The 22,484-nt window shown below is 41.1% G+C and overlaps 1 protein-coding gene across 1 annotated transcript; it reads right to left on the bottom strand.

Annotated features, from left to right (window-relative positions):
* Window positions 1-99: 99 nt before the first annotated feature.
* On the bottom strand, window positions 100-21,909 carry minpp1a (multiple inositol-polyphosphate phosphatase 1a). Its single transcript, XM_063191537.1, has 5 exons — window positions 21,288-21,909; window positions 19,287-19,481; window positions 18,175-18,272; window positions 17,128-17,258; window positions 100-1,437 (listed from the first exon to the last, which is right to left on the bottom strand). The coding sequence occupies exons 1-5, from the start codon at window positions 21,862-21,864 to the stop codon at window positions 1,050-1,052; spliced, it is 1,389 nt and encodes a 462-aa protein (XP_063047607.1). The 5' UTR covers window positions 21,865-21,909; the 3' UTR covers window positions 100-1,049.
* Window positions 21,910-22,484: the final 575 nt, after the last annotated feature.

Genomic DNA, 22,484 nt, shown 5'->3' with positions numbered 1-22,484 from the left:
GGTCACGGTAACGAAGAGCAATGACTTCAAAGCGAGATTGACAACATCCATCCTTCATCAATCATTGGCTGGTCTACTGCAATGAAAGAGTCATCAAACTAAAACCTCAGACACTTTATTTCAGTGAGTTCATTCAATTCTATTTCACATCAGATGGCAATGGCATTTCTCACATTGCATCAATACTTACTCACTGATTGCAAATACGTACATCACAAGTGAAAATCAAAAGATAATACTTTAATCTCTTTGCATAGCAGCATAACGTTACATTCACAATGCTCAAAAAACCTGGGCTGTGCAAACCAAGCATAGTAATGTCTTATCTAAAAGTAGATTGTGTAACAAGTGGAAAGGGAAAGGGAACACATGGAAAGGGTATTAAGCAAATTAGTTTAGTTTGGTTTGGTACAAATGTGTCCCGTTTTAGAGATATTGTTGCCGCAACTACAATATCCAAACTAATACCAATACTTTGAAGTCTTTTTCTACGTTTCAATGTTGGCATAGGGCCAACTTGTAGGGCACAGTGAATGTAAAAAGAGGGTACGAGCACCCCTCTGGCTTCTTGGATGACACCATATGTACTGTACACACGCATTATGAACTTGTGGATATGGGAATACTGTGTATATTGGGCACAGTAAAAAATGCAGTGTTAATTCAACAATTATGCCTCTTTTCCACTGCCGGTTTTCTGGTTGGCCTAGAGCTTGACACAGAGCGACTCAGCCACCACTTTTTGCTTCATGATTGAGCTGTGTCGTGCCTATTCGAAAAAGCAAAAAAGTGGCAGTAAGTCGCGCTGTAGGTCTACCAGAAACCGACAGTGGAAAAGAGGCATAAGTGTACAACACTGGGACCAAATACACTCCAGAAGATGTTAAATTGATCCTTTAAATGTTGCATGAACTCTGCATTCTTTACTGTGTGACTAGACCCTGCTTGTTGAGATGCGAATGATGTTGCTTTCATGCTGAGACAGCATCACCACCAGCTGCCACCACCAGTGCCGCTGACGGACAGACGGACAGAGGTGAGGTGATTGATCACTGGCTGGTGACCTGAGGCCCGGCGCTGGGCAGTGCGCACTCGGCCGCCTGGTCGCAGCCCTGCAGCAGCCCCGCGTAGCTCCTCTTCACCTCCTCCAGCAGCGGGAAGTAAGAGGAGGCGCCGGGCAGCAGGAGCGGCTGCTCGTTGAGCCTGGTCTCCAGGCGGAGGCCGTCGTCGCAGTGGTACAGGGCCAGCACCAGGTTGCCGGCGTAGGGCACGATGCGGCCGGCGCGGAACACCCTGGCGGAATTGTGGTGGGCAAAGTTGGAGGCTGTGAGCGGGGTGGCCTCGCGGAAGAGGCCCAGCAGGGTGAGGAGGGGGAGCAGCGTCTCCGCGTGGCCCACCTGCACTGTCACCGCCTCGGACACCACCGCCTGGCCGGAACTGAGGCATCATGGGAATGGAGGAGGGGGGGGGGGGGCAGAGAGACAGAGAGGGAGGGAGGGAGAGAGGAGGGGGGAGAGAGAGGGGGGGAGAGACAGAGAGAGAGAGTGAGACAAAAAGGACAGAAGAAAACAAATAATTATAAAGTAAGTAATTACTATAAATGTGTTTCAGCACAATTTACTTGGATATGCAGGTTTGGCAGACTCAGAGTTTACAGGTTGAATCAAAAAGAAAGTATATTAAAGTAGGCGAGTGCATTTATGAGAAAAATACACCTAACCCCAAAAAAATTCTAACAAAAGATTTCTCAGTGGTTTACTGTACTATCAGATGTACTTAACAACATACTAAAAATCTGCCAAAATCTGACTTCAGGAAAGGCCTCATTTTCAAGATGGCCGCCGCCGGGCCCTTAAATTGACTCTGGCCTTAAAATTGCATTGAAATGACCAGGAATAGTGGTGTTTGATGCATGTTTCAACCTTGTAATATTGTCACTAGACTATGTTCTTGATATATATATGGTTATTAGTGCAGTTTGCAGTGAAAAATCAATTTACAACTGTATGGTACTGTAATATTACACAAATTTGGCCTAGCGGTTAGGCTAAATACCGCTAACCTCTTCTTTGTGTGCATTTTAGTTTTTTTTCCAATTATGATTATGTTTTACATTAATATACATGTTTTGCATGTGCCTGTTTTAAAATGTATTTATTTATTTTATTTTGTCAGTGATGATCAATGGCAAAAAGCAAGGAATCCAAACGAAGGATTCAAAATTTCACTTTTCACTGCTTCCTGTATGGATAGACAAGAGATGACTGTGGCCATAAAATGACATTGAAATGACCAGGAATAGAGGTGTTTGATATGTTTTTTTTTCACCATGTAATGTTGTTGGAATATTTCCCTGATCAGTTTACAAGCCCAGAAGGTCTGGGTTTGGTTCTAGGCTGGGCAACTCTTCTCCCCTTCGCTACAAATGGTGTCAGAAGTGGGATGGTGTGATGCCATCAGAAGCGTACGCATTGTGTGTGAGCCGTAATTCCAAGTGAGGGACACCCAGGATTGGTAACCCCGTGGTGAGGGACCCCAGTGATGGGTGAAGCACTCATGATGGGGCACACTGGATGGGGGAAGTATGACGGGCAGTTGCGTGAGGGACACCATGAAGTGTGTGAAGTGCACGAGTGCGCTTCCTGAAGGGGAAGGCAGTGTGATGGAGTTACCATCACTAGGGTTGTGGGTGTGTTCTGACTGTCACACCAACGAGCCTGGCTCTTTGGTGCAGCGGTCAGGGCCCCAGTTTACTACCCCAGAGGGTCCAGTTTCGATTCTCGGCTGGGCAATTCTACTCCCCTTCGTCACAACCATACTGAATGGGTTTGGATACACCACCCACAAAGTGATCACAATAGTGATGCAAGCCACTCAACAAGCTTCTCTTCTGGCACCACCAGAGTCTCAAACAGACTGTAAGGATGCTGAGTTCTTTTCTGCACCCAACAGGCTGCCGGAAAAATCTGCATCTTTCCAAAGAACAATTGCTCTCAGACCCCCCAGAAAAGACTTTTCCCACATACAACTGTACTATGTATACCTGTTGCTCTAAACAAATTGTTTTTTACTGGTACTAATACCTGATCTGACTACTGTACGCATATGTGTAATTTGATTCATTTATTTATAGTTACTGTAATGTTTTGGTATTTTGTGTGTTGTGGCTGTGTACTTAGGATAGGTTAAGATAAGTTAAGATGTATTTTTGGTTGTGCCTGTGCACATAGATGTTGTAATGTCATGCACTTTTAATGTTTGTCATGTCTTGTCTACACGGGAGGCAGTGAAAAGTGAAATTTTGAATCCTTCGTATGGATTCCTTGCTTTTTACCATTGATCATTACTGTCAAAATAAAATAAATAAATACATTTTAAAACATGCACATGCAAAACATGTATATTAATGTAAAACATAATCATAATTGGAAAAAAACCTAAAATGCACACAAAGAAGAGGTTAGCACTATTAAGCCTAACCGCTAGGCCAAATTTGTCTAATATTACAGTACCATACAGTTGTAAATTGATTTTTTAACAGCAAACTGCACTAATAACCATAAATATATCAAGGACATAGTCTAATTAAAATATTACAAGGTTGAAACATGCATCAAACACCACTATTCCTGGTCATTTCAATGCAATTTTAAAGCCCGAGTCAATTTCAGGGCCCGGCGGCGGCCATCTTGAAAATGAGGCCTTTCCTGAAGTCAGATTTTGGCAGATTTTTAGTATGTTGTTAAGTACATCTGATAGTACTGTAAACCACTGAGAAACCTTTTGTTAGAATTTTTTTGGGGTTAAGTCATAAATGCACTTGACTTTAAAGAGGGAAATAAGCTGAAGCTAAATAAACACAGAGCAACAGACAAAACTTGTTCAAAGAACTTACACAAAAAAGACAGGTACAAGTTTGGTGGATGAGAGAAAAACAGATAAAACTAGAAGTGCAGACCTCTCCCAAGGAAGCCGTTTGATAAAACATTTGGCTATGTTATATCCTAATTTGTTCTAGTCTTTCTGCCTTGTTTTGTGCGATTAGAAACTGGAATGTCAAAATTCGCCCAATCTCGCAATGGTGAAGAATCTTTTTTAGAAAGTCCTGGATCCACACCAAAATGTAATAATTTGGTCCTTTTGCCATTTACAACAACATCACAAAATGTCTTCCAAATCCATTCATGAATTTTTGAGTTACCCTGCTAACAGACATACAGACAAACAAACAGTCAGACATACCAACACGACTGAAAACATAACCTCCTTGGCAGAGGTAGCCTAATAAAACACGTCAGAGAAAGAGAAAAAAGCACACAGAAGAATGAATGGCGAGAGAGGGAGATGGCTCAGAGGAAATGTAGCCAGGAGCTACTTTGAACAGACAAAGGATGATTACTACCTTGTACCTACTAATTTGATACAGTTCCGGCACTTTGAGACACCTTCATTTGTATTATATAAACCATTGTAGTCATTAAGTAGTGACATAATGGCTGTGCGTGCTGTATAGTAAGTCACTATGACACAGCAATCCCAGCTTTCACTCTTGCTTTGAGGGAAGGGTATGTGTGTGTGTGTGTGTGTGTGTGTGTGTGTGTGTGTGTGTGTGTGTGTGTGTGTGTGTGTGTGTGTGTGTGTGTGTGTGTGTGTGTGTGTGTGTGTGTGTGTGTGTGTACCTTGGCATGGCCCTGCCCTTCTTGAAAGCATGTGAGCGAGCAGTTAGTCTCTGAAAGCTGAAAGACATGCCTGGTCTGCAAAATGATTAATATGAACTTTACATTGACTTTGCGCATGTTGCGTAAGCCGTGAGTGAGGCCTAAATTGTGTAATGCCAGGACTGGAAACACTGTGATGGCAGACATCCTTCACAGTTCCTCAATCGCTCTTTTGCAAGAGAATCCTCCACATCTATTCCTCTTACTCTAGGCGTGACTCTTATAATGCACATGTACAACTCACTCAACTTTTCCAATGTCAGATGTCATGTTTCTTTTTCAACAAAAGCACAAATACTTAACATGCTTTAGTGAATACAAATTAGAAATGCTACCCTTTGAAGGATCTTGTACCTGAGCACACATTTCAATTCCACGTTTTAGTTAATATGTATGCAGGAGTTACACAGCTCATTCACCATATCTTTTTCATATCCACCATCTTTTTCACCATGACTTTCATCTGACTGAAGACAAAAATCATCCTTTTATCCTCCACTTTAGCCATTAAAGGAGAATTCCAGCCAATTTTAACAAGCAGTTGTATTGCTCACAAAAATATTCAAGTCAAGGGTAGTCTGAGCTAGCCAGGCCACACCCTTACAGTGACGCAACCCCTTCGCTGTTGCTTCTAGTCAGGCCAAGGGCAATGTAAATATCATATCTGATCTCCAGAAAAATTGGGAACCCCACTCACTTTGTCGGAAACCAGTAGCAAACCTAGGGAGGCGGGTCAGCCATGCCGTTTGGGAAACTTTAATTGTTATGCTCTTGGTCAGACCAAGTCTTTAAAGGGGAATGCCACTATTTTGGGGCTTAATACAATTAAAATAGTTGGACAGGGTTTATAAAGGTGGTAAAGTGTCTTATTTTTCATGTAAGCCGTTGTCTTGCTTTAAGACAAGTTAAAAGAGGGAGCATATCGCTAAGCTAGTGAAAGTCAATGGATCCGTGTAGCATGCAGGGATCCATTGACTTTCACTAGCTTAGCGACATATTCCCTCTTTTAACTTGTCTTAAAGCAAGACAATGCTTAACATNAAAAATGAGACACTTCACCACCTTTGTGAGCACCGGCCGGCGATTTTGACTGTATTGAGCCCCAAGATGGTGGCATACCCCTTTAAGAGATTTGAAAGTCGATGATAATCAGGCTGAGTCTGAGCAATACGAACTTGTTTGCGTGTGTTACAAAAGCATGAATGGGGATGGATATTCACAATACAATACATGACGCTCATCCTTTCATGCGGAGCCTCTACCATAAGCTTACTGTTACCAAAATGGTAAATAGACCAATAATCTGTCTTAATCCATTACTTAAGACTCACCATAATGTCATGGCACTGTTATTATGATATATCTGACTTTTTCTGTGTGTGTGTGTGTGTGTGTGTGTGTGTGTGTGTGTGTGTGTGTGTGTGTGTGTGTGTGTGTGTGTGTGTGTGTGTGTGTGTGTGTGTGTGTGTGTGTGTGTGTGTGTGTGTGTGTGTGTGTGTAACATGCATACATGCAGGAACTTCTACATATTAAAATGTGTTCACTTTGCCTGAATGAATTCATATTTGGATAGTATCTGTGTATTCAAAAGTAATGAAATCATCACATGCTACTACTTCTACATCACTACTTCCTAAACCTTTAGCGTGTCTCAAATTCTCTCATTGCCATACAAACTCATTTCCTGGAAAGATTAAAAAAACTGGACATTTGTGAGGGAAAAATAACTGATTATAGACCTTATGACAAAAATATATCATTTCCTAATATTTATTCTTTCCTATCTCCAAGACCAGTCTCCTATCTCAAGGCCAGTCTTCAAAGACAAGGAGCTAGCCATTAGTGTTGTTATGGCGACAAGAGTGATAGCTCCTCCAAACCAAATGCACTTTATCCCTCGATGCCCTCATTAATACCCTTATCGGAACATGTCACCCTGAAAGGACAAAAAAAACCTCAGGTCGTCGCTTAACCCATTAAAAAACAGCGTTATACATTTGCTGTTACTAGAAAGCCAATGACCAAGTCGTGCATTACTAAAGGCCCTCTGTTACGTCATAGCACAGTAGTACTACGATAATTAACCTTTCAATTACTATTACAGCATGCCACTGTTGGTATGGCGTGCATTATGGGGCTACACAGTTGTGGTGGTGTGTGATGTCTGAGAAACAAACTCTGGCCAGAGCAGAGACAGAAGATTGGGAGATATGGAAGGGAGATATTGGTGGAGGATGTCAGAGACCTCTAGGCTCTCTGTGACCTAAATTACTGTAACTCATGTAAGACAGAAATAGGAACAAGTTGTGGGATGACAAACAAACCCGAAAAACCTGTCTGAAAAAAATCAGCTAATAAGAGTTACATCCTAATTAAACAGAAGACAATATTATGAGAATGTTATAATGCTCATGTTGGCCCTATGACTTAATCAACTTCCACATGCTTCTCATTCAACAAAAGCATAACACTTAAAATGGTTTATAGAGTGAATACAAATTGGACACCTGGGCACACATTTTACTTCCAAGTTTTAGTTAAAACATATGCAAGTTTCACACAGCTCATTCATCATGCCTTTTTCATATAGTTAATATGCTGTAACGGAAGCGAGAGAACACTCATCCAATTATCCTCCATATCTCTCCATCTTCGAACTCCCATTCCGAAGTATGAAGAGACAGAAATGACATTATGGCATTACAGACACTTTTCTCTGAAATAAGCCATGAAGGAGGGTTGCGTTGCGGGAGATGACCCATGTTCTCCATACTTGTAGGGGACTTGAACCTCTAACCATCACTGTGTGTATGTCTGCAGACACAGGTTACAACAGAAGGCCTCTATAGAGCTTGAAAGTGACGTCACTTCCCCCGATTTCATGGGACCTCAATGGCATTTTTAGCCAAAAATCGTAGCATGTAATCCAATGGCGGTATTAAAATGATAGTTCGATCCCCTTCGAGTTGTGCCACGAGCTCCAAATATGTTGTTTCTGATATTTTTGTTTAATTTTTCGTACGAACCCCCAAACTTTTTAGAAAGCCGTGTTTCTTCACATTTTTCATGCAGACGGCCTTGGAACAGAACATTGATACGTCTGCATGAATAATCTTCATCTAGCCACTTAAACAGCATATTTGTAGCCCAGCGCATGTAATGACTGAGATCAGAAGATATTTACTAGCTACCATGTTGTTAGATGGTCAGCTTAGGTCCCGTGAAATGCGGAACTAAGGGGCGGGACTTTCAAGCTCTATGGGTTTATGTTACGGTGTCTATGTCTGCAGATACTGAGGACAAAGGGAGACCTTAGAGATTACAGTGGAGCCACACAGTCCCTGCAGCCTTGTGGAAATCTATTGCTCACTGATAATAACACTATACACGTAATCGACCCACATGCAAAACAAAGGCAAATATGTTGTAGATACGACATATTTAAATGTAAAAACTTGCACACAGGGCTCTAAATTAACTTTTTTTCATCACCGTTGAAAATGGTTAGTAGAAGTTAATCTTACCAACCAAACACACACTCACCAATGGGCGAAAGTGGCTAGTAAGTTTTATTTTCTACCAGCCAATCTGAATTTTCATCAGCATTTGACTGGTTGAGGGTGTTAATTTAGAGCTCTTGTTGCACCATATTTTTTTGTGTTTTAGTCGGAGGGGAAAAGGAAGGGAAAACTAGATTTACCAAATAATGTTCCTTGTCCAAAAGTTGTGTTGATCTGAGTGAGGTGTGATTTCATTACGCTGCACTACTTTGCCCTAAACAGACAACATTATACCAATGATCCTGAATGTTACAGTAATGCAGAGCATTGAAAATGAACTACTAATGCAAGAGCCAGCAGAGAAACTGAAGAATTGTTTATACAATGGTTAATGGTTTATCACTTTTTGCAAGGTTTACACACAACATACATTTTTCTTTTTTAAAAAGAGTTGCTAAAAAAAGTAGGGCAGCATTTCTTTAAAATGTAAACATAAAATATTTCTTTTTGCATAAAACAAATGAGGGGCTTACTCCATTGAGGGAGACTGTACAGCCTTGATCTCCAAACAAAGGCCCGCGGGCCAAATCTGGCCCGGGCATGGCAAACATTTAGCCTGCCATGAGGTCAGAACAAATGAAAACATAAATGTGTGTGATTGTCGATCACTAAAACTTCAGCTTGTCATATCTCTCCAAAGCATTCACATTAGATCTTATGCTAACAGTCTCATATCAGACATTGACAAAAAGGGAAAACTGAAAAGCAAAAATCTAATCTCTGTCTAGACATCTAACTTGTTTCTCATTTGGGTTTAGGCATTAGTTTGGCTCGCAGCCTCACTTGCTCTACACAGTTTGGCCCTTGGAGAAAAAATAATTGGAGACCACCGTCTGGAACTGGCTTGTTGTAATACTCCATGTCAGGATGTATTAAGGCACAGGCAGGCACATAAAGATGCCTGGTGGCTGGGATAAAAGCCAGATAAAAAAAGAAAAAAAGTCCATTCAAACAGGATCTTTCTGCTCTCACTTAAAAAAAAAACAGTGATGGGTTTCCACCTGAAACATCACTGAAAAATAAATAAATAAATAAAGTGGGAGCAGAAAGATCCAGGTTGAATCAGACTTGTTTCTTTACCTATCTGGTAGCTGGGTCCAGCCATAGAGAGAATTCTAAAGAGTCCACACTAAACTGATCTAATTACTGGGGCCCATGCCCCCTAAAAACCTGATGGTATTTAACTGACCACACACACACACACACACACACACACACACACACACACACACACACACACACACACACACACACACACACACACACACACACACACACACACACACACACACACACACACACACACACACACACACACGCATTGAGAAGGATACCGCTGAGTGGGGGCGGGACTTCGCTTCCATTGGAGGGCATTGGTCTGTTTTATTTTTTTATACTAAGGGGGCGTTGGCAGGCCTATGATGAGGTAGAGGGGGCGTTGTGAGGCTTATGATGAGGTAAAGAGGGCATTTGTTCAAAAAAGGTTGTAAATGACGATCTAGCTCAATCTAGCTTCATCCATGCCCATTACTGTGCCACGAGAGACAGATGCTGCCCTCTGTGTGTGTTCTCAACCATCTGTAAATGCTTGACCATGTGAGCTGCATGCGGACACGCCCAAAAACAGGGCATGGTAGTGGTCGGAGCAAAATACATGCCTGCCCTGTGCCAGGAGTTTGGGTGGCATTCTGAGTTGTGTTATGTCCCTAGATTTATATTTATCCAAAAGCAAATCAAACAATGATGGCTTGATACTTTTTGTTCACAAATTACAGAACGTGTTAACATGGAAAGTGTCTCTGTGTGAAAAGTTAACACACACAAGTACACAGAGAAACTGGGTAATCTAGTTGAAATTTTACAGCCAAAAGCACAGATTGTACAAGTCTGGTAAACCTGTTCATTATGTGATGGACGATGAATAATGTTTGTGAATTCATAAAGCAGCCATGTTGCTTATACAGTGAGTCCAATATGTATTTGATCCCTTGCTGATTTTGTTGGTTTGCCTACTAACAAAGACATGATCAGTCAATAAATGTTATGATAATATGTATTCTAATATGGAGAGACAGAATATCAAAAAGAAAATCCAGAAATTAACTGAAGAGAATATATATTAATTTATTTCCTTTTCATCAAGCAAAATAAGTATTTGATCCCCTGCCAACTGATTACAGTTCCGGGCCCACAGACCAGATGGTCACTTCCGATCAACTTGTCATCTGAATTAAAGACACCTGTACATACTAACATGCATAAAATACACATTGAATCAGCAGAATCAGTCCATAGTATGAGTGAATCAGTCACACTCCAACCTCACCAGCATGGGAAAGACCAAAGAGTGGTCAAATGATATCAGGGACACGATTTTACACCTGAACAAAGATTAAATGGGTTGCAAAGCCACAAGAAAGAGACTGAGTATTAATGACCCAGCTGTTGATGCATTTCCTCCAAAATGTGAGGAATACAAAATGACTATCCATCAGCCTGTCTGGGGTTCTATACAAGATTTGACCTTTTGTAGGGATTTGATAATCATGAGAACAGAAAGAAATCACCCTAGAGCTGTACGGGATGAACTAGGCAATGATATCAAAGCTACTGGGACCAAAATCACTGAGAAAACTACTGGTAGCACTTAATGCCACAGAGGTTTAAAATCCTGTAGTGCACACATGGTACCTCTACTTCAGAAGGAACCTGTGCAGTCCCACTTGAGGTTTGCCAACGGACATCAGACTGGTTTAGGATATGATAAGGAGGTGCTGTAGTCAGATGAAACCAAAATCAAGCTGTTTGGCATTATCACAATTCAATGTGTTTTGAGAAAGAGTACTGCTGTCTATGATCCCAAGAACACCCTCCTCACCATCATGCATGAAAGTGGTATCATTATGGTTTGAGGGTGTTTGTCTGGCCAAGGCACAGGACAACTTCACATCGTCAACGAATGGATGGAGGGAGACATGTAATGTGCAATCCTGAGTGCAAACGTCCTTCCCTCCACCACTACACTGAAGGGTGGGCCATTTTTGGATCTCCCAACATGACAATAATACACAACATACAGTCAAAGCAACGAAGGAGTGGCTCAATAAGAAGCATATTAAAGTCGTGAAGTGGCCTAGACAGTCTTCAAATATTAACCCTATAGTAATTCTATGGAGAGAACTGAACCTCCCATTTACCAAGCTACAGCCACAAACTATTAATGTTTTAGAGATAATGTGCAAAGAAAAATGGGCAAAAATATTTTCTACTATATGCACAAAAATTGTCATCAACTAAAAGAAGCATCTGACCTCAGTGCTAGACAACTAGGGCTTTGCCACAAAGCACTTTATCTTCTTTAGCTAGAGGGGTCAAATACTTATTTGACTAAATTAAATACAAATAAATTAAAATATATTATTTTAAGTTATTCTCTGGAATTTCTTTTTGATATTCTGTCTCTCCATGTTTGAATACATATTATCATAAATTTATAGACTGATCATGTCTTTATTAGTGGGCAAACCGGCAAAATCAGCAAGGGATCAAATACATATTGGACTCACTGTATATAGTCTTTGTAAAGACTAGTACTACTATGGCACAGAGTCTTTACTCTTTAGTACTGCATTACAACTACTACAACCATCCTGGCAACAGATTTTAAAAAGTATACACTTCAGAAAATTGTCAAAAGTAAGTGTGCGCCAAGATCTGACAGGAAGAAGGAGAAGAATGGATTTCCAAGACGTTCTAGAATGGATTTCAAGTTGTTCTTATCTGGAAGACATCTGGATGTACAACCTGCGGCTTTGTACTACATGTGGCATTGGCATCACATACAAGTATTAACTTCTGCTAACCAGACACTGTAACCCATGACTGCTCAATGGGGACGAGTTTTGAGCACTTGTGCCTATGGGCAGAGCATAGGCATAGGCATAGGCAAATGTACTGTCATGTGCATCCAAAAATGGAATTAGTTTGTGAATACTCTTGGGAACCTGTCAGGAGACATTCCTTGTTCTTCAACTGACAGATCTGAGCATAATCTCTGAGGATGTCCACACGCACACATGTGCACACACACACACACACACACAAACTTGGACAGGTCTACCGTATATCATCCAATACTATTTCCTTGTAAGCTTAACCCTAAATCAGTTATCAAACATTATCACTCTGCTCTATACAACAGAACAATGTGGGTCTTGTGGGATTCCTGTGGAATGGAAGTCAAATGTTTAGAAATGGTGCGGGCAGGATCAGGAAAAAGACCAACAGGAGCAGCCATGTAGAGTGACCAAGTGAATAGGGTCTGGATGGTATTTGGAGGCAAAAGTGGAACGGGATTGTTGTCTCTGGGATTGGGAGGGGACAAAGGAGAAAATCCACTCCTTTGCCAATCCACTCTGAGCCAGAGCACCTCTTTTGAGTTTATTTCCGCCATTATATTACATTACATCGCATTTGGCAGTCCCTTTTTACCAAAGCGACTTACAATCGAGGACATAATCATAGTCAATGACACTAGTGGATAAAGTCCACAGGAAATATACAGAACAACAAGAGCAGATGCTAAGTGGAGTTAGTTTTGTTTTATTATGACAAAAGAAAACCATCCCTGATGTGGTTCACTGCTCAACTGGGTTAGCCTGGCTGCGCCCTCCTAGTGACGCAACAACTTCAGAATCGAATCGAGATGTGAAATTCTATGATAATCAGGCTACAACTGGGTGGCAAGTAGGGATGCACAATATCAGAAAAAAAACTTGATACTCGATAACAGCATGCAATACCTCGATAATGATATTTAAACGATATTTAGAAATATTGCCAAGTGTTTTTCTTGTCACTAATTTGTTGGTCTGTGTGGATGGCACGACTTCTCGCGCATTTGTTGACGTTCAGCTAGTGATTGGACAGCATATTTTTACCTTCGCCAGAAGGTATGTGACCGCTGTGTATTTATTTATTTATTTATTTATTTATTTGTGAATATGTTTGTTTGTTTGTTTGTACTTCGTATAACTCAGACAGAACTGAGCCGATTTTTATGAAATTTAGTGGGATGATTGGTCATGACCCAAGGAACAATCGATTAGTTTTTGGGAGTGATTGGGTCAAAGGTCAAAGGTCAAGGACAAAATGTTTGTTTTTACTTCGTATAACTCAGACAGAACTGAGCCGATTTTTATGAAATTTAGTGGGATGATTGATCATGATCCAAGGAACAATCGATTACTTTTTGGGAGTGATTGGGTCAAAGGTCAAAGGTCAAGGTCATGAAAAGGTCAAAAACGTAAATTGAGCCGATTTTTATGAAATTTAGTGGCATGATTGGTCATGACCCAAGGGACAATCGATTACTTTTTGGGAGTGATTGGGTCAAAGGTCAAGGTCAAGGTCAAAAAAAGGTCAAAAACGTAAATTCAGACGATTTTTATGAAATTTACTGGGATGATTGGTCATGACCCAAGGAACAATCGATTACTTTTTGGGAGTGATTGGGTCAAAGATCAAGGTCAAGGTCACGAAAAGGTCAAAAACATTTTTCTTTGCCAAGCACTATATGCCAGAACAACGTGTGCATGCGGAATTGAATAAGAGGTCAAGACTGGGCCAAAATTGTAATATTACGATATTCCGGTCCGATTTAAATGAAACTAACACCAAAATTTGGAGAATGTTATGCCCCACACTCTGAAGATGGCCAGAAAAAAATTAATGGCGTAGGCGAAGGTTTGCGCTCTACCGAGTGCTCATTCTAGTTTTAACTTGTTATAATTAATAATTATTCATTAATAATTATAATCTAATTAAGTCATATTCACAATACGTATATCGCCACACTTGGTATTGCGACTTCGATACACTTTTTTGATATATTGTGCTGCCCTAGTGGCAAGTGTTTGGGGCTCCACTCCGAGGTTTAAAACAGTAGCATGAGCACAGAAAACAAATACAGTGTTGATTCCACACTTAGCCTGTTAAGATATGGCGTGATAAAGTAGCTGTTACCAGAATGGCAATGACCAAGTCGTAGTGCATTACTAAAGGCCCTGTGTTATGTCATAGTAGTGTAGTACTATGGTAGTTAACTTTTGATTGACTACTACAGTGTCCCACTAGTGGAACTGTGTGCATTACTGTATATGGCTACAGAGTACTCTGGGGTGAAAAACACTCTAGTCTATAAGGTGTTAAATGTGCGTGTGTGCGTGTGTGTGAAGTGTTAAATAAACACTGCATGGGTCATGGGCAATCGGCTAGTCTGGTTTGTAGGTCACAGAAAAGAGATATTTTTGAGTCCACAGTAATGCAGAATTACAAGGCCCCTGTTATACATTTGTTGTTACCAGAATGGTGATGATCGAGTGAGCATGTCCCTCTTAAGACTTTGCACGCAAGCACGCACGCATGCACGCATACACACACTCTCTCTCTCTTCCTCTCCCACACATACACAGACACAGACACACAGACACAGACACAGACACACACACACACACACACACACACACACACACACACACACACACACACACGCACGCACGCACACACGCACGCACGCACGCACGCACACACACACACACACACACAGACACACACACACACACACACACACACACACACACACACACACACACACACACACACACACACACACACACACACACACACACACACACACACACATCCTGATAACGTCTGGGAAGTGGGACACGTCTATGGCATATCTGTTGTGTTAGTGTTCCTGCTCTCCCACTTTGGTATCAAAAACCTTCATTCACTCCAGCAAACCCAGGCACACAAAAGAAAAGATAAGTCCATTCTTACCCTCCTCACCTTTACTCCAGGGGAAAAAAACAGGATTGCGTTTCTTGTGTCACAAAAGGAAGATTCACTTAAGGCAAAGAAAGAAGTTGTCGGTGAGGTGAGTTCAGCTTTCTCACACATAATGCCGAGGTTATAACCTGGTTAAGCTGCCTGTGGTTTTGATCTAACCAGGATGAGACTGAGATGAGCATGTAGATAATGTCAACTACTATGGCATTGATAGAGTGACCTGGTTAGAACAGGAACACTCTAACATAGAAAATAGCAGATGGTGCCACGACTACAGAAGCAGTCTGCTTCATTGCAGACACAGTTGCACATTAAAGGGACAGAAAGTAGGATTTGCAAGTGAATTAATTAATGACGCTCACAAGTTAGCCAATGCATAAATGAGTCACTAATAGACGTTGACTGTCCCCAATGCTTTTGAGATCCGCAGTCAGAATTAGCCACTCGTAACTTTTGGCTGACGAGGGTAGTGAATACAAAATCTTGCTACAATAAAATCTCACATTACGTACCACAGGAGACATATTGTCATTTGTATAGACTGTTGATGAAAACAATAGGACCATCAGGGGAGAAAAATGTCATTTCTTTAGCACAGCTGTAAAGTAGAAGTAGAACTTCTTACAGATTTAATTACAACACTAGTATGATGATATGATAAAAAGCTGACTTGACTTGATGAGATTACATGGTTTAAACTTTGTAATATACTACTAGAGTTGTAATAGCATTTGTACTTTTACTTCTACTTTATACAACTCTTTTAGAACAACTCAAATCTTTAGTGTAGAATTTCAGACCAGCATGTCGCCGGACACCGAGCAAACTCACAGTAAACTGCAGAGGGCGACCCAGTAAGACATGGCCCCTTTTATAAATAGGCTGAAACCAGAATGGCAATGACCAAGTCAAAATGTTTTACTAAAGTCCTTGTGCACTGTCATAGTGGGGTAGTAACGGATGCTCTTTCACTAGTGAGATGCTGTAATACAAACGTAGTCACTGAAAAAAACGTTACTATCATAGTAGTTCTACACCACTGAAACAGTGCACAAGGATTGTACAGCTACGTCTCAGTGACTATTACAGCATCTCTCTGGTGAAACAGCATCCGTGAAGAGGCTAAAGCAATGCAAAATGGTTTTAGAATTTCCCTTATAGACACAACACCAGAGAGACACTCTCCACTCCTCTAAACTTGCTCATTGCATTACAGCCTGTAGAGGGCAGCAAAGCTACTTGGGAAGGGCCTAATCACTCTTTCATGTGGCAACGGACCACTGAAACTATTTTGAAAACAACCCTTTTAAGTTTAAAAACGATTAAATGAATATGTGCTTTTGGGGGTAGAAGGGAGAATGTCATAGGCCTACATAAGCCAGATAGAGAGGCTACCCAGAGCAGCTTAGATGTGAAAACGTAATTGTATGCAACTTTTTAATAGGCCTATTAAAGTCCCCAAAGTTGTGATAGGCCACCACTCATCTGTTTAGAAGGTGAAGGATTCAGTAGAGGTCTAAGGACCGAAAGCTTGCAAGTCAAGTAAAGCTTCTTTGCACTAAAAAAGACCTGAAGTGTGCGGATTGTCTCCTTTTTAACTCCAAGACACGGCATTATAAATTAGCTGTTACCAGAATGGCAATGTCCAAGTCGTAATGTATAACTAAAGGCCCTGTGCACTGTCATAGTAGTGTAGTGCTATAGTAGTTAACTTTCAATGTCTATTACAGCGTGCCACAGGTAAGTGAAATTACATTTTCACAGCTGCTCCGGTGAACTTGCCTTTTCAGCTTGAGTCAGTCTTCTCCCTTTGATGTACTAACACAGTAATTAAAATGCAGTGTTAATGAAACACTGAGAGTACTCCAAACAAATACAAATACAATCTGGGAGATGTTAAACAGACTCTCAACGTGTTGATTTAACCCAGCGTTTGTTTCTACGTACAGTGTGCAGTTGAAAGCTAATCGGGCGGGTTGATGTTTTACGAGGCTAACCTGAGGTCCGAGGCGGCCTTGTCAATGCGTTTGAATACGTCATGGAAGAGGTTGCAGCTGGCCTTGCTGTTGATCTCGTGGCCGTAGCTCCTCTTCCAGTAGTGCTTCAGGTCTGCTTCATACTCCATCACCTGGACACACATATACACACACATACACACCCACACACATACACGCACGCATGCACGCACACATGGACGCACACATGTGCACATACAGTATGGATATGGGTATCTTTGAAAATGCATTGGTTTTGGCATCTACATGTAGGCTAAGCAGACTTTTAGAGCGCACATTCCAAAGCTCTGGCTTTAAAATATTATTCAAGGGGCTAAAACACACATCCACATGCTGCATTTACACATAAACGGATAAAAAAATGTATTAACATTTCGAAATATCCAGAAATATGTAACCAGTACCCTGCTAGCACCCTGTACTCCATTACAATTACAAGTAGAAGGTTCAATTTCAGTTTTTCAGGTCAGGCAAGATTTCTCTGTCTTCTGTATGTGAAGTCATTCTTCAGGTTCATCTGATGCCTCGATTTGACCTAAAACATGCCCAGATGCAACTGTGTACAGTAGGGTATGTACTTTTTCAATTGTCTAATACACTTCCCATGACGTTTATCACTGTCCTTTGTGGTTACTGTGATAAAGTAGGACTACCTCTACTATTATTACTATGTCTTAAAATAATATTATTCTTCTTACTGTTATTATTGTTATTTGTCTATGGCTACTGCTACTAGATACAATACATATAACAATGCTAATCCCAGTACTACCACTGCTGTTACTACTACCACTGCTGCTGCTGCTGCTGCTGCTGTTGCTACTACTACTACTACTACTATTCCTACTACCACCACCACCACTACTACTACTCTAACGGTAATACTACCACCACAACTACTACTACTTCTACTACTACTACTGCAAACTGCTGCGACTCCTATCACTACTACTACTACCACCACAACACCTCCTCCTCCTCCTCCTCCTCCTACTACTACTACTACTACTACCACAGTGCGTACTTTACCTGCGCATCCACCTCATCAAAGAGCTGACACCAGGGGGAGTTCACAGAGTGTATGGCCAGCTCATAAGCACAGAAGTAAAGTGCAGCCTCAGCCATTTCTGCAAAAACAATACAACGTATACGTGTCAATGTAACAAACAACATAGATGCTCAAAGTCATTTATGGCATGAAGACACGGAGATGCTGCATGTCACAGTTCCGTCAATGAGTGAAATCATGACCAACAGTGCCCTCTGCTGGACACAGAAACACATAGCCATATATGTTGTTGATCAATATGGCGTCCTGTGAGTTTGGAACACACTGGATGTTTCACCACAGCTACACTGGAGTAATCTCCCTTCTAGTTCACAAATCAACAGCAACCACTAAAAAATCCATGACAAATGTTTTTTTTTCCCTTGAGAAAATAAAGAACAGTTTATCAGTTTTCACTAAGTAAGAGCATCACAATAGAACAGAGGGGGTAGGATGAGGTGACCAGGCCTCATGCATAGATTTAAATTGGGGACATTTGCAGGTCTTTGCTATAGGCACGAGATATATTCATGTTTCTACAGTCAATATAATTAATACGTAATGCTTTCGTTTCAGCATCTGGGATTTTCAGTGATTTCGCAAGTTCATTTCCTGATCCTTCCCGGTATCTTTCCTGTTGCCTCCATATTCACTGTCCCATCTCAAATGAAAGCATTGTGGGATGGCCAGAGTAAGTACGGCAACTATGCTGCTCATTGAAACTATGCTGCCTACAGCCAAATTTGGTCTTTTCATGAATATTTACTACAGTACATAATAAACTAATATTTACTAGTATGACAAAGTAAAGTAAGTTTTGCTGCTAAAAATGTCTATTTCTGGAAATTCAAAATGGCGGACAATGGAGGAGATCCCCATTTTCGCGTATGACAAATGCAATTTTCTCACTCATAATGAATGCTTAGAATTTGATGGTGGTGGTAAGTATTCATGAAAAAGGTAACATTTGTGAATGGCCATCATAAATTCTGGAAATAAACTACTAAACATATTACACAGTGCACCTTTAAATCCCCCAAAAATAATCTTTAAAAAAAAAAGAAGGGAAGGGGGGCAAATATTGCTAGAAAACCTTCTGTGATGGCGCTGTAGGGGACCTGGAGTCTATCGGCTATCTTCTCGTACACCCTCTGCATCTCAGGTCCACGGTGGAACTTGTCCATCTCCAGCAGGGCGTTCTTGTTGTCCTCCACCTCCGACCTGAACCTGGGACACTGGTCGAAGAAGCGCATCAGAGCGTCGTTCACCTCATGCTCAAGCTCTTCACCTGCACCGGAAAAAATGAGTGAAAGGGGAGAAAGGAAATATGATGGTGACTATTTTATAAACGTGTCAAAAGATTTTAATTGTAGACTTCTTTTTCACAGTAAAACCTGGGTGTCAAAAGTGCAGAGTAAAGTTATATAGCCTAACTCCAGATAGAGTATTTCCAACAGTGCCAGGGGGTCAACCGTGGACTCAACAGCCAGTGTCAACTAGCTGCAGGTGGCCCGTGTCATTGCAACTCCACAGCGAAATACATACCCACTCTACAGTGTTGGTGTTGACACTGTGCTGTGTGGAATTGACTCTAACAATGTGACCCTGATTATAGAGTAAATTTGACACTTTTTAAAAATGGTACCAAATGTTATCAGAAACTCAAAGATTTAAATTGACATCACATTTTTTTCTGTATGCGGAGTATTCCAAGAACATGCTTCATAATAAGCCTGCCATGTTAACATACAGGAAGTAGTAAACCTAGCAATAGACAGCCCACCGGCGTCATTTAGTGAAGAAAATAAGGACTCCAGGCTCTTTTATTAAATGAGTTACCCCTTCCAAAGTGAACTTTAACCTTGTTTACCATTGAGCAAGTTTCTTGGAATAGTCACCTGGAAAACAAGCAAAGACATGCCATCAAAACACAAAATAAATTCCATAAATATGGTGTTAGTTCTATGTCGTTATAGCAGGGCTGCTGGAACAGTAGCCTCTTTGTGCAGATGGAGCCACCTGCAGGCCCCTTCTCCATTTGCTGAACAGACATCAGGTAATTACATCATAACAACATTGCAATGACGGAGCCAATCCTTTCATGTAGATCCTCTGTTGTAACCTTACTATCACCAAAGTGGTAATATCTATAATAATGTCTTTATATTTTACTCTGGTAATGTCATGGCAATGTTGTTAGTATGCAGTTAAGCTTTTTCAGCAAAATATAGTGAATAGGATCACCACTGTCTGATTCCCATCTGCATGAAAGGGCTACTTAACTATGTATGCTTGGTGACTGGTCATTATAATTTTGATGACAGTAAAAGGCCATAAGAGAGGCTGTGTCAATGACTTCAGCTTATGTATTGCACACATATACAGTATGTGCAAACACACAACATTACAGATGCACAGTGATATTGCTGTAGCACCAACTTTTATGTCAGAACTTGAGAACATTGGAAGCAAAAGAAGCAGTGGCAGCTGGACGCTGTGTCAAAGTCAAAGACCAACTTCAACTGCTGTCTGCTGCATTTACTTGGCTGTGATGTTGTTGCTAATTGTCCTAAACCCGAATATGTTCAAATTGTTTACTATAGCTGGATCGAATGGCGCTTACACTGAAAAAGTTCCACTATATATTGACAGCACACAGAGGACATCATTCATGTGTGGCCCATTATGTAGGCCTATTGTGATGAATGCCTCATTCAATGTAACACAATAAAAAAGACTATGACTCATAAACTGACTGAGGATTATTTGGGAACACAGACACACAATGAGTCAAAGGTTTAGGGGACTTATGGCCCCCAATCAGTTTGTAAATAGCTACCGAAAGGCCTCTACCAAAGTCCACAATTTATCAAAGAGCTGCCTAGAGAAAAAGTGGTCTATACGTGTTTTGTGTGTGGATCGCTCTGTCTGTGTGTGTGTGTGTGTGTGTGTGTGTGTGTGTGTGTGTGTGTGTGTGTGTGTGTGTGTGTGTGTGTGTGTGTGTGTGTGAGAGAGAGAGAGAGAGAGAGAGAGAGAGAGAGAGAGAGAGAGAGAGAGAGAGAGAGAGAGAGAGAGAGAGATTCACGTAACCTACCTTCAATACCCAAAGCCTTCATCAAGCCTGCCTTGAAAGAGATCGTGCTGTTGACACATCTGTGTTTAGAACTCGTGATTATTTTCATGCGTCCATTCCGCAGATTATCCTCATTAATCAGAGTCGGGAAAGACTTGGCCAGTCTCTGTGCCAAATGCGTGTGGTCCTCCTGCCCTTTACGCACAAGTCGACCGTCCATGTCATCTGTATACCACATCTTCCACTCAGACAAACCCACTGCCTGCATCCAGTCTGAGGCATTGGTTTGCACCAGGTCATAAAAGTCCCTCATCTTCCTGACATTTTTGGTGGTGGGGTACCGAGTGCCGTGTCGTATGACCGCAGTCAGGTGAACTGCCCGGCACTCAGCGGAGGGCAACAGGGGTAAAGTTGCATTCACCGCCAGTATGTCGTTGATCAAGTACGTGTTCACCTCTTCATAACGACCTTTGGTAGAAAAATGTACGGCTATTGAGGGAATACCTGGAACATCTGCGATGCTATTCTCAAGTACACTGGCGCTTATACTAAAACCCAGGTGGAAAAGCGCAATAGTCATCCGAGCCAGCGCCATCATTCCGGCTCTCCAGTGCTCCTGAAACCGTTCACTGTCAGAGCAGACGCTGGCTGGTAAACATTTCCAGCTGAAAACACAAATATTTGCCATGGGGACAACCGCAGTGTATTCCAGGGTTTGGAAAGACTCTCATGGGTAGATCTCACACAAAAATGCAACAGTCAACTAAATTAACCAGCTGACCTCAACTACCTTGTTGATGAACTAATTAGTTAAATTATCTGTGTTCACCTTTAGTTGTTATCAAAATGTTAGTACATTGTTATTATTATTACTCTTATTAGTCTTATTATTATTATTATTATTATTATTATTATTATTATTATTATTATTATTGCTGTTGTTGTTATTATAGGCACAAGCGATAAGGGATGCTTGTTCATATGCAGAGCAGTAGACCTATGTCATATTAGCCTATATATCACGTTATATAATATTTTATGATGGTGTGTCATGCTTTCCCTCATTCATATTTCTCATATGACTTTTGAAGGCCACTTCACACCGCTTTACCTGTTCTCAAAACATCAACCAGTAGTTATACCATAAATCATAGCCTATATTTTAAAATTGTCTCATGGGTGTATAACATTTGCGAATAGGCCTGTGTGAACGTAGCT

Source organism: Engraulis encrasicolus, chromosome 24 (genome assembly GCF_034702125.1).
Source record: "Engraulis encrasicolus isolate BLACKSEA-1 chromosome 24, IST_EnEncr_1.0, whole genome shotgun sequence".
NCBI classification, from domain to species: domain Eukaryota; kingdom Metazoa; phylum Chordata; class Actinopteri; order Clupeiformes; family Engraulidae; genus Engraulis; species Engraulis encrasicolus.
The sequence above is the reverse complement of the archived record's forward strand: the minus strand, read 5'-3'. Positions and strand labels throughout refer to the sequence as shown.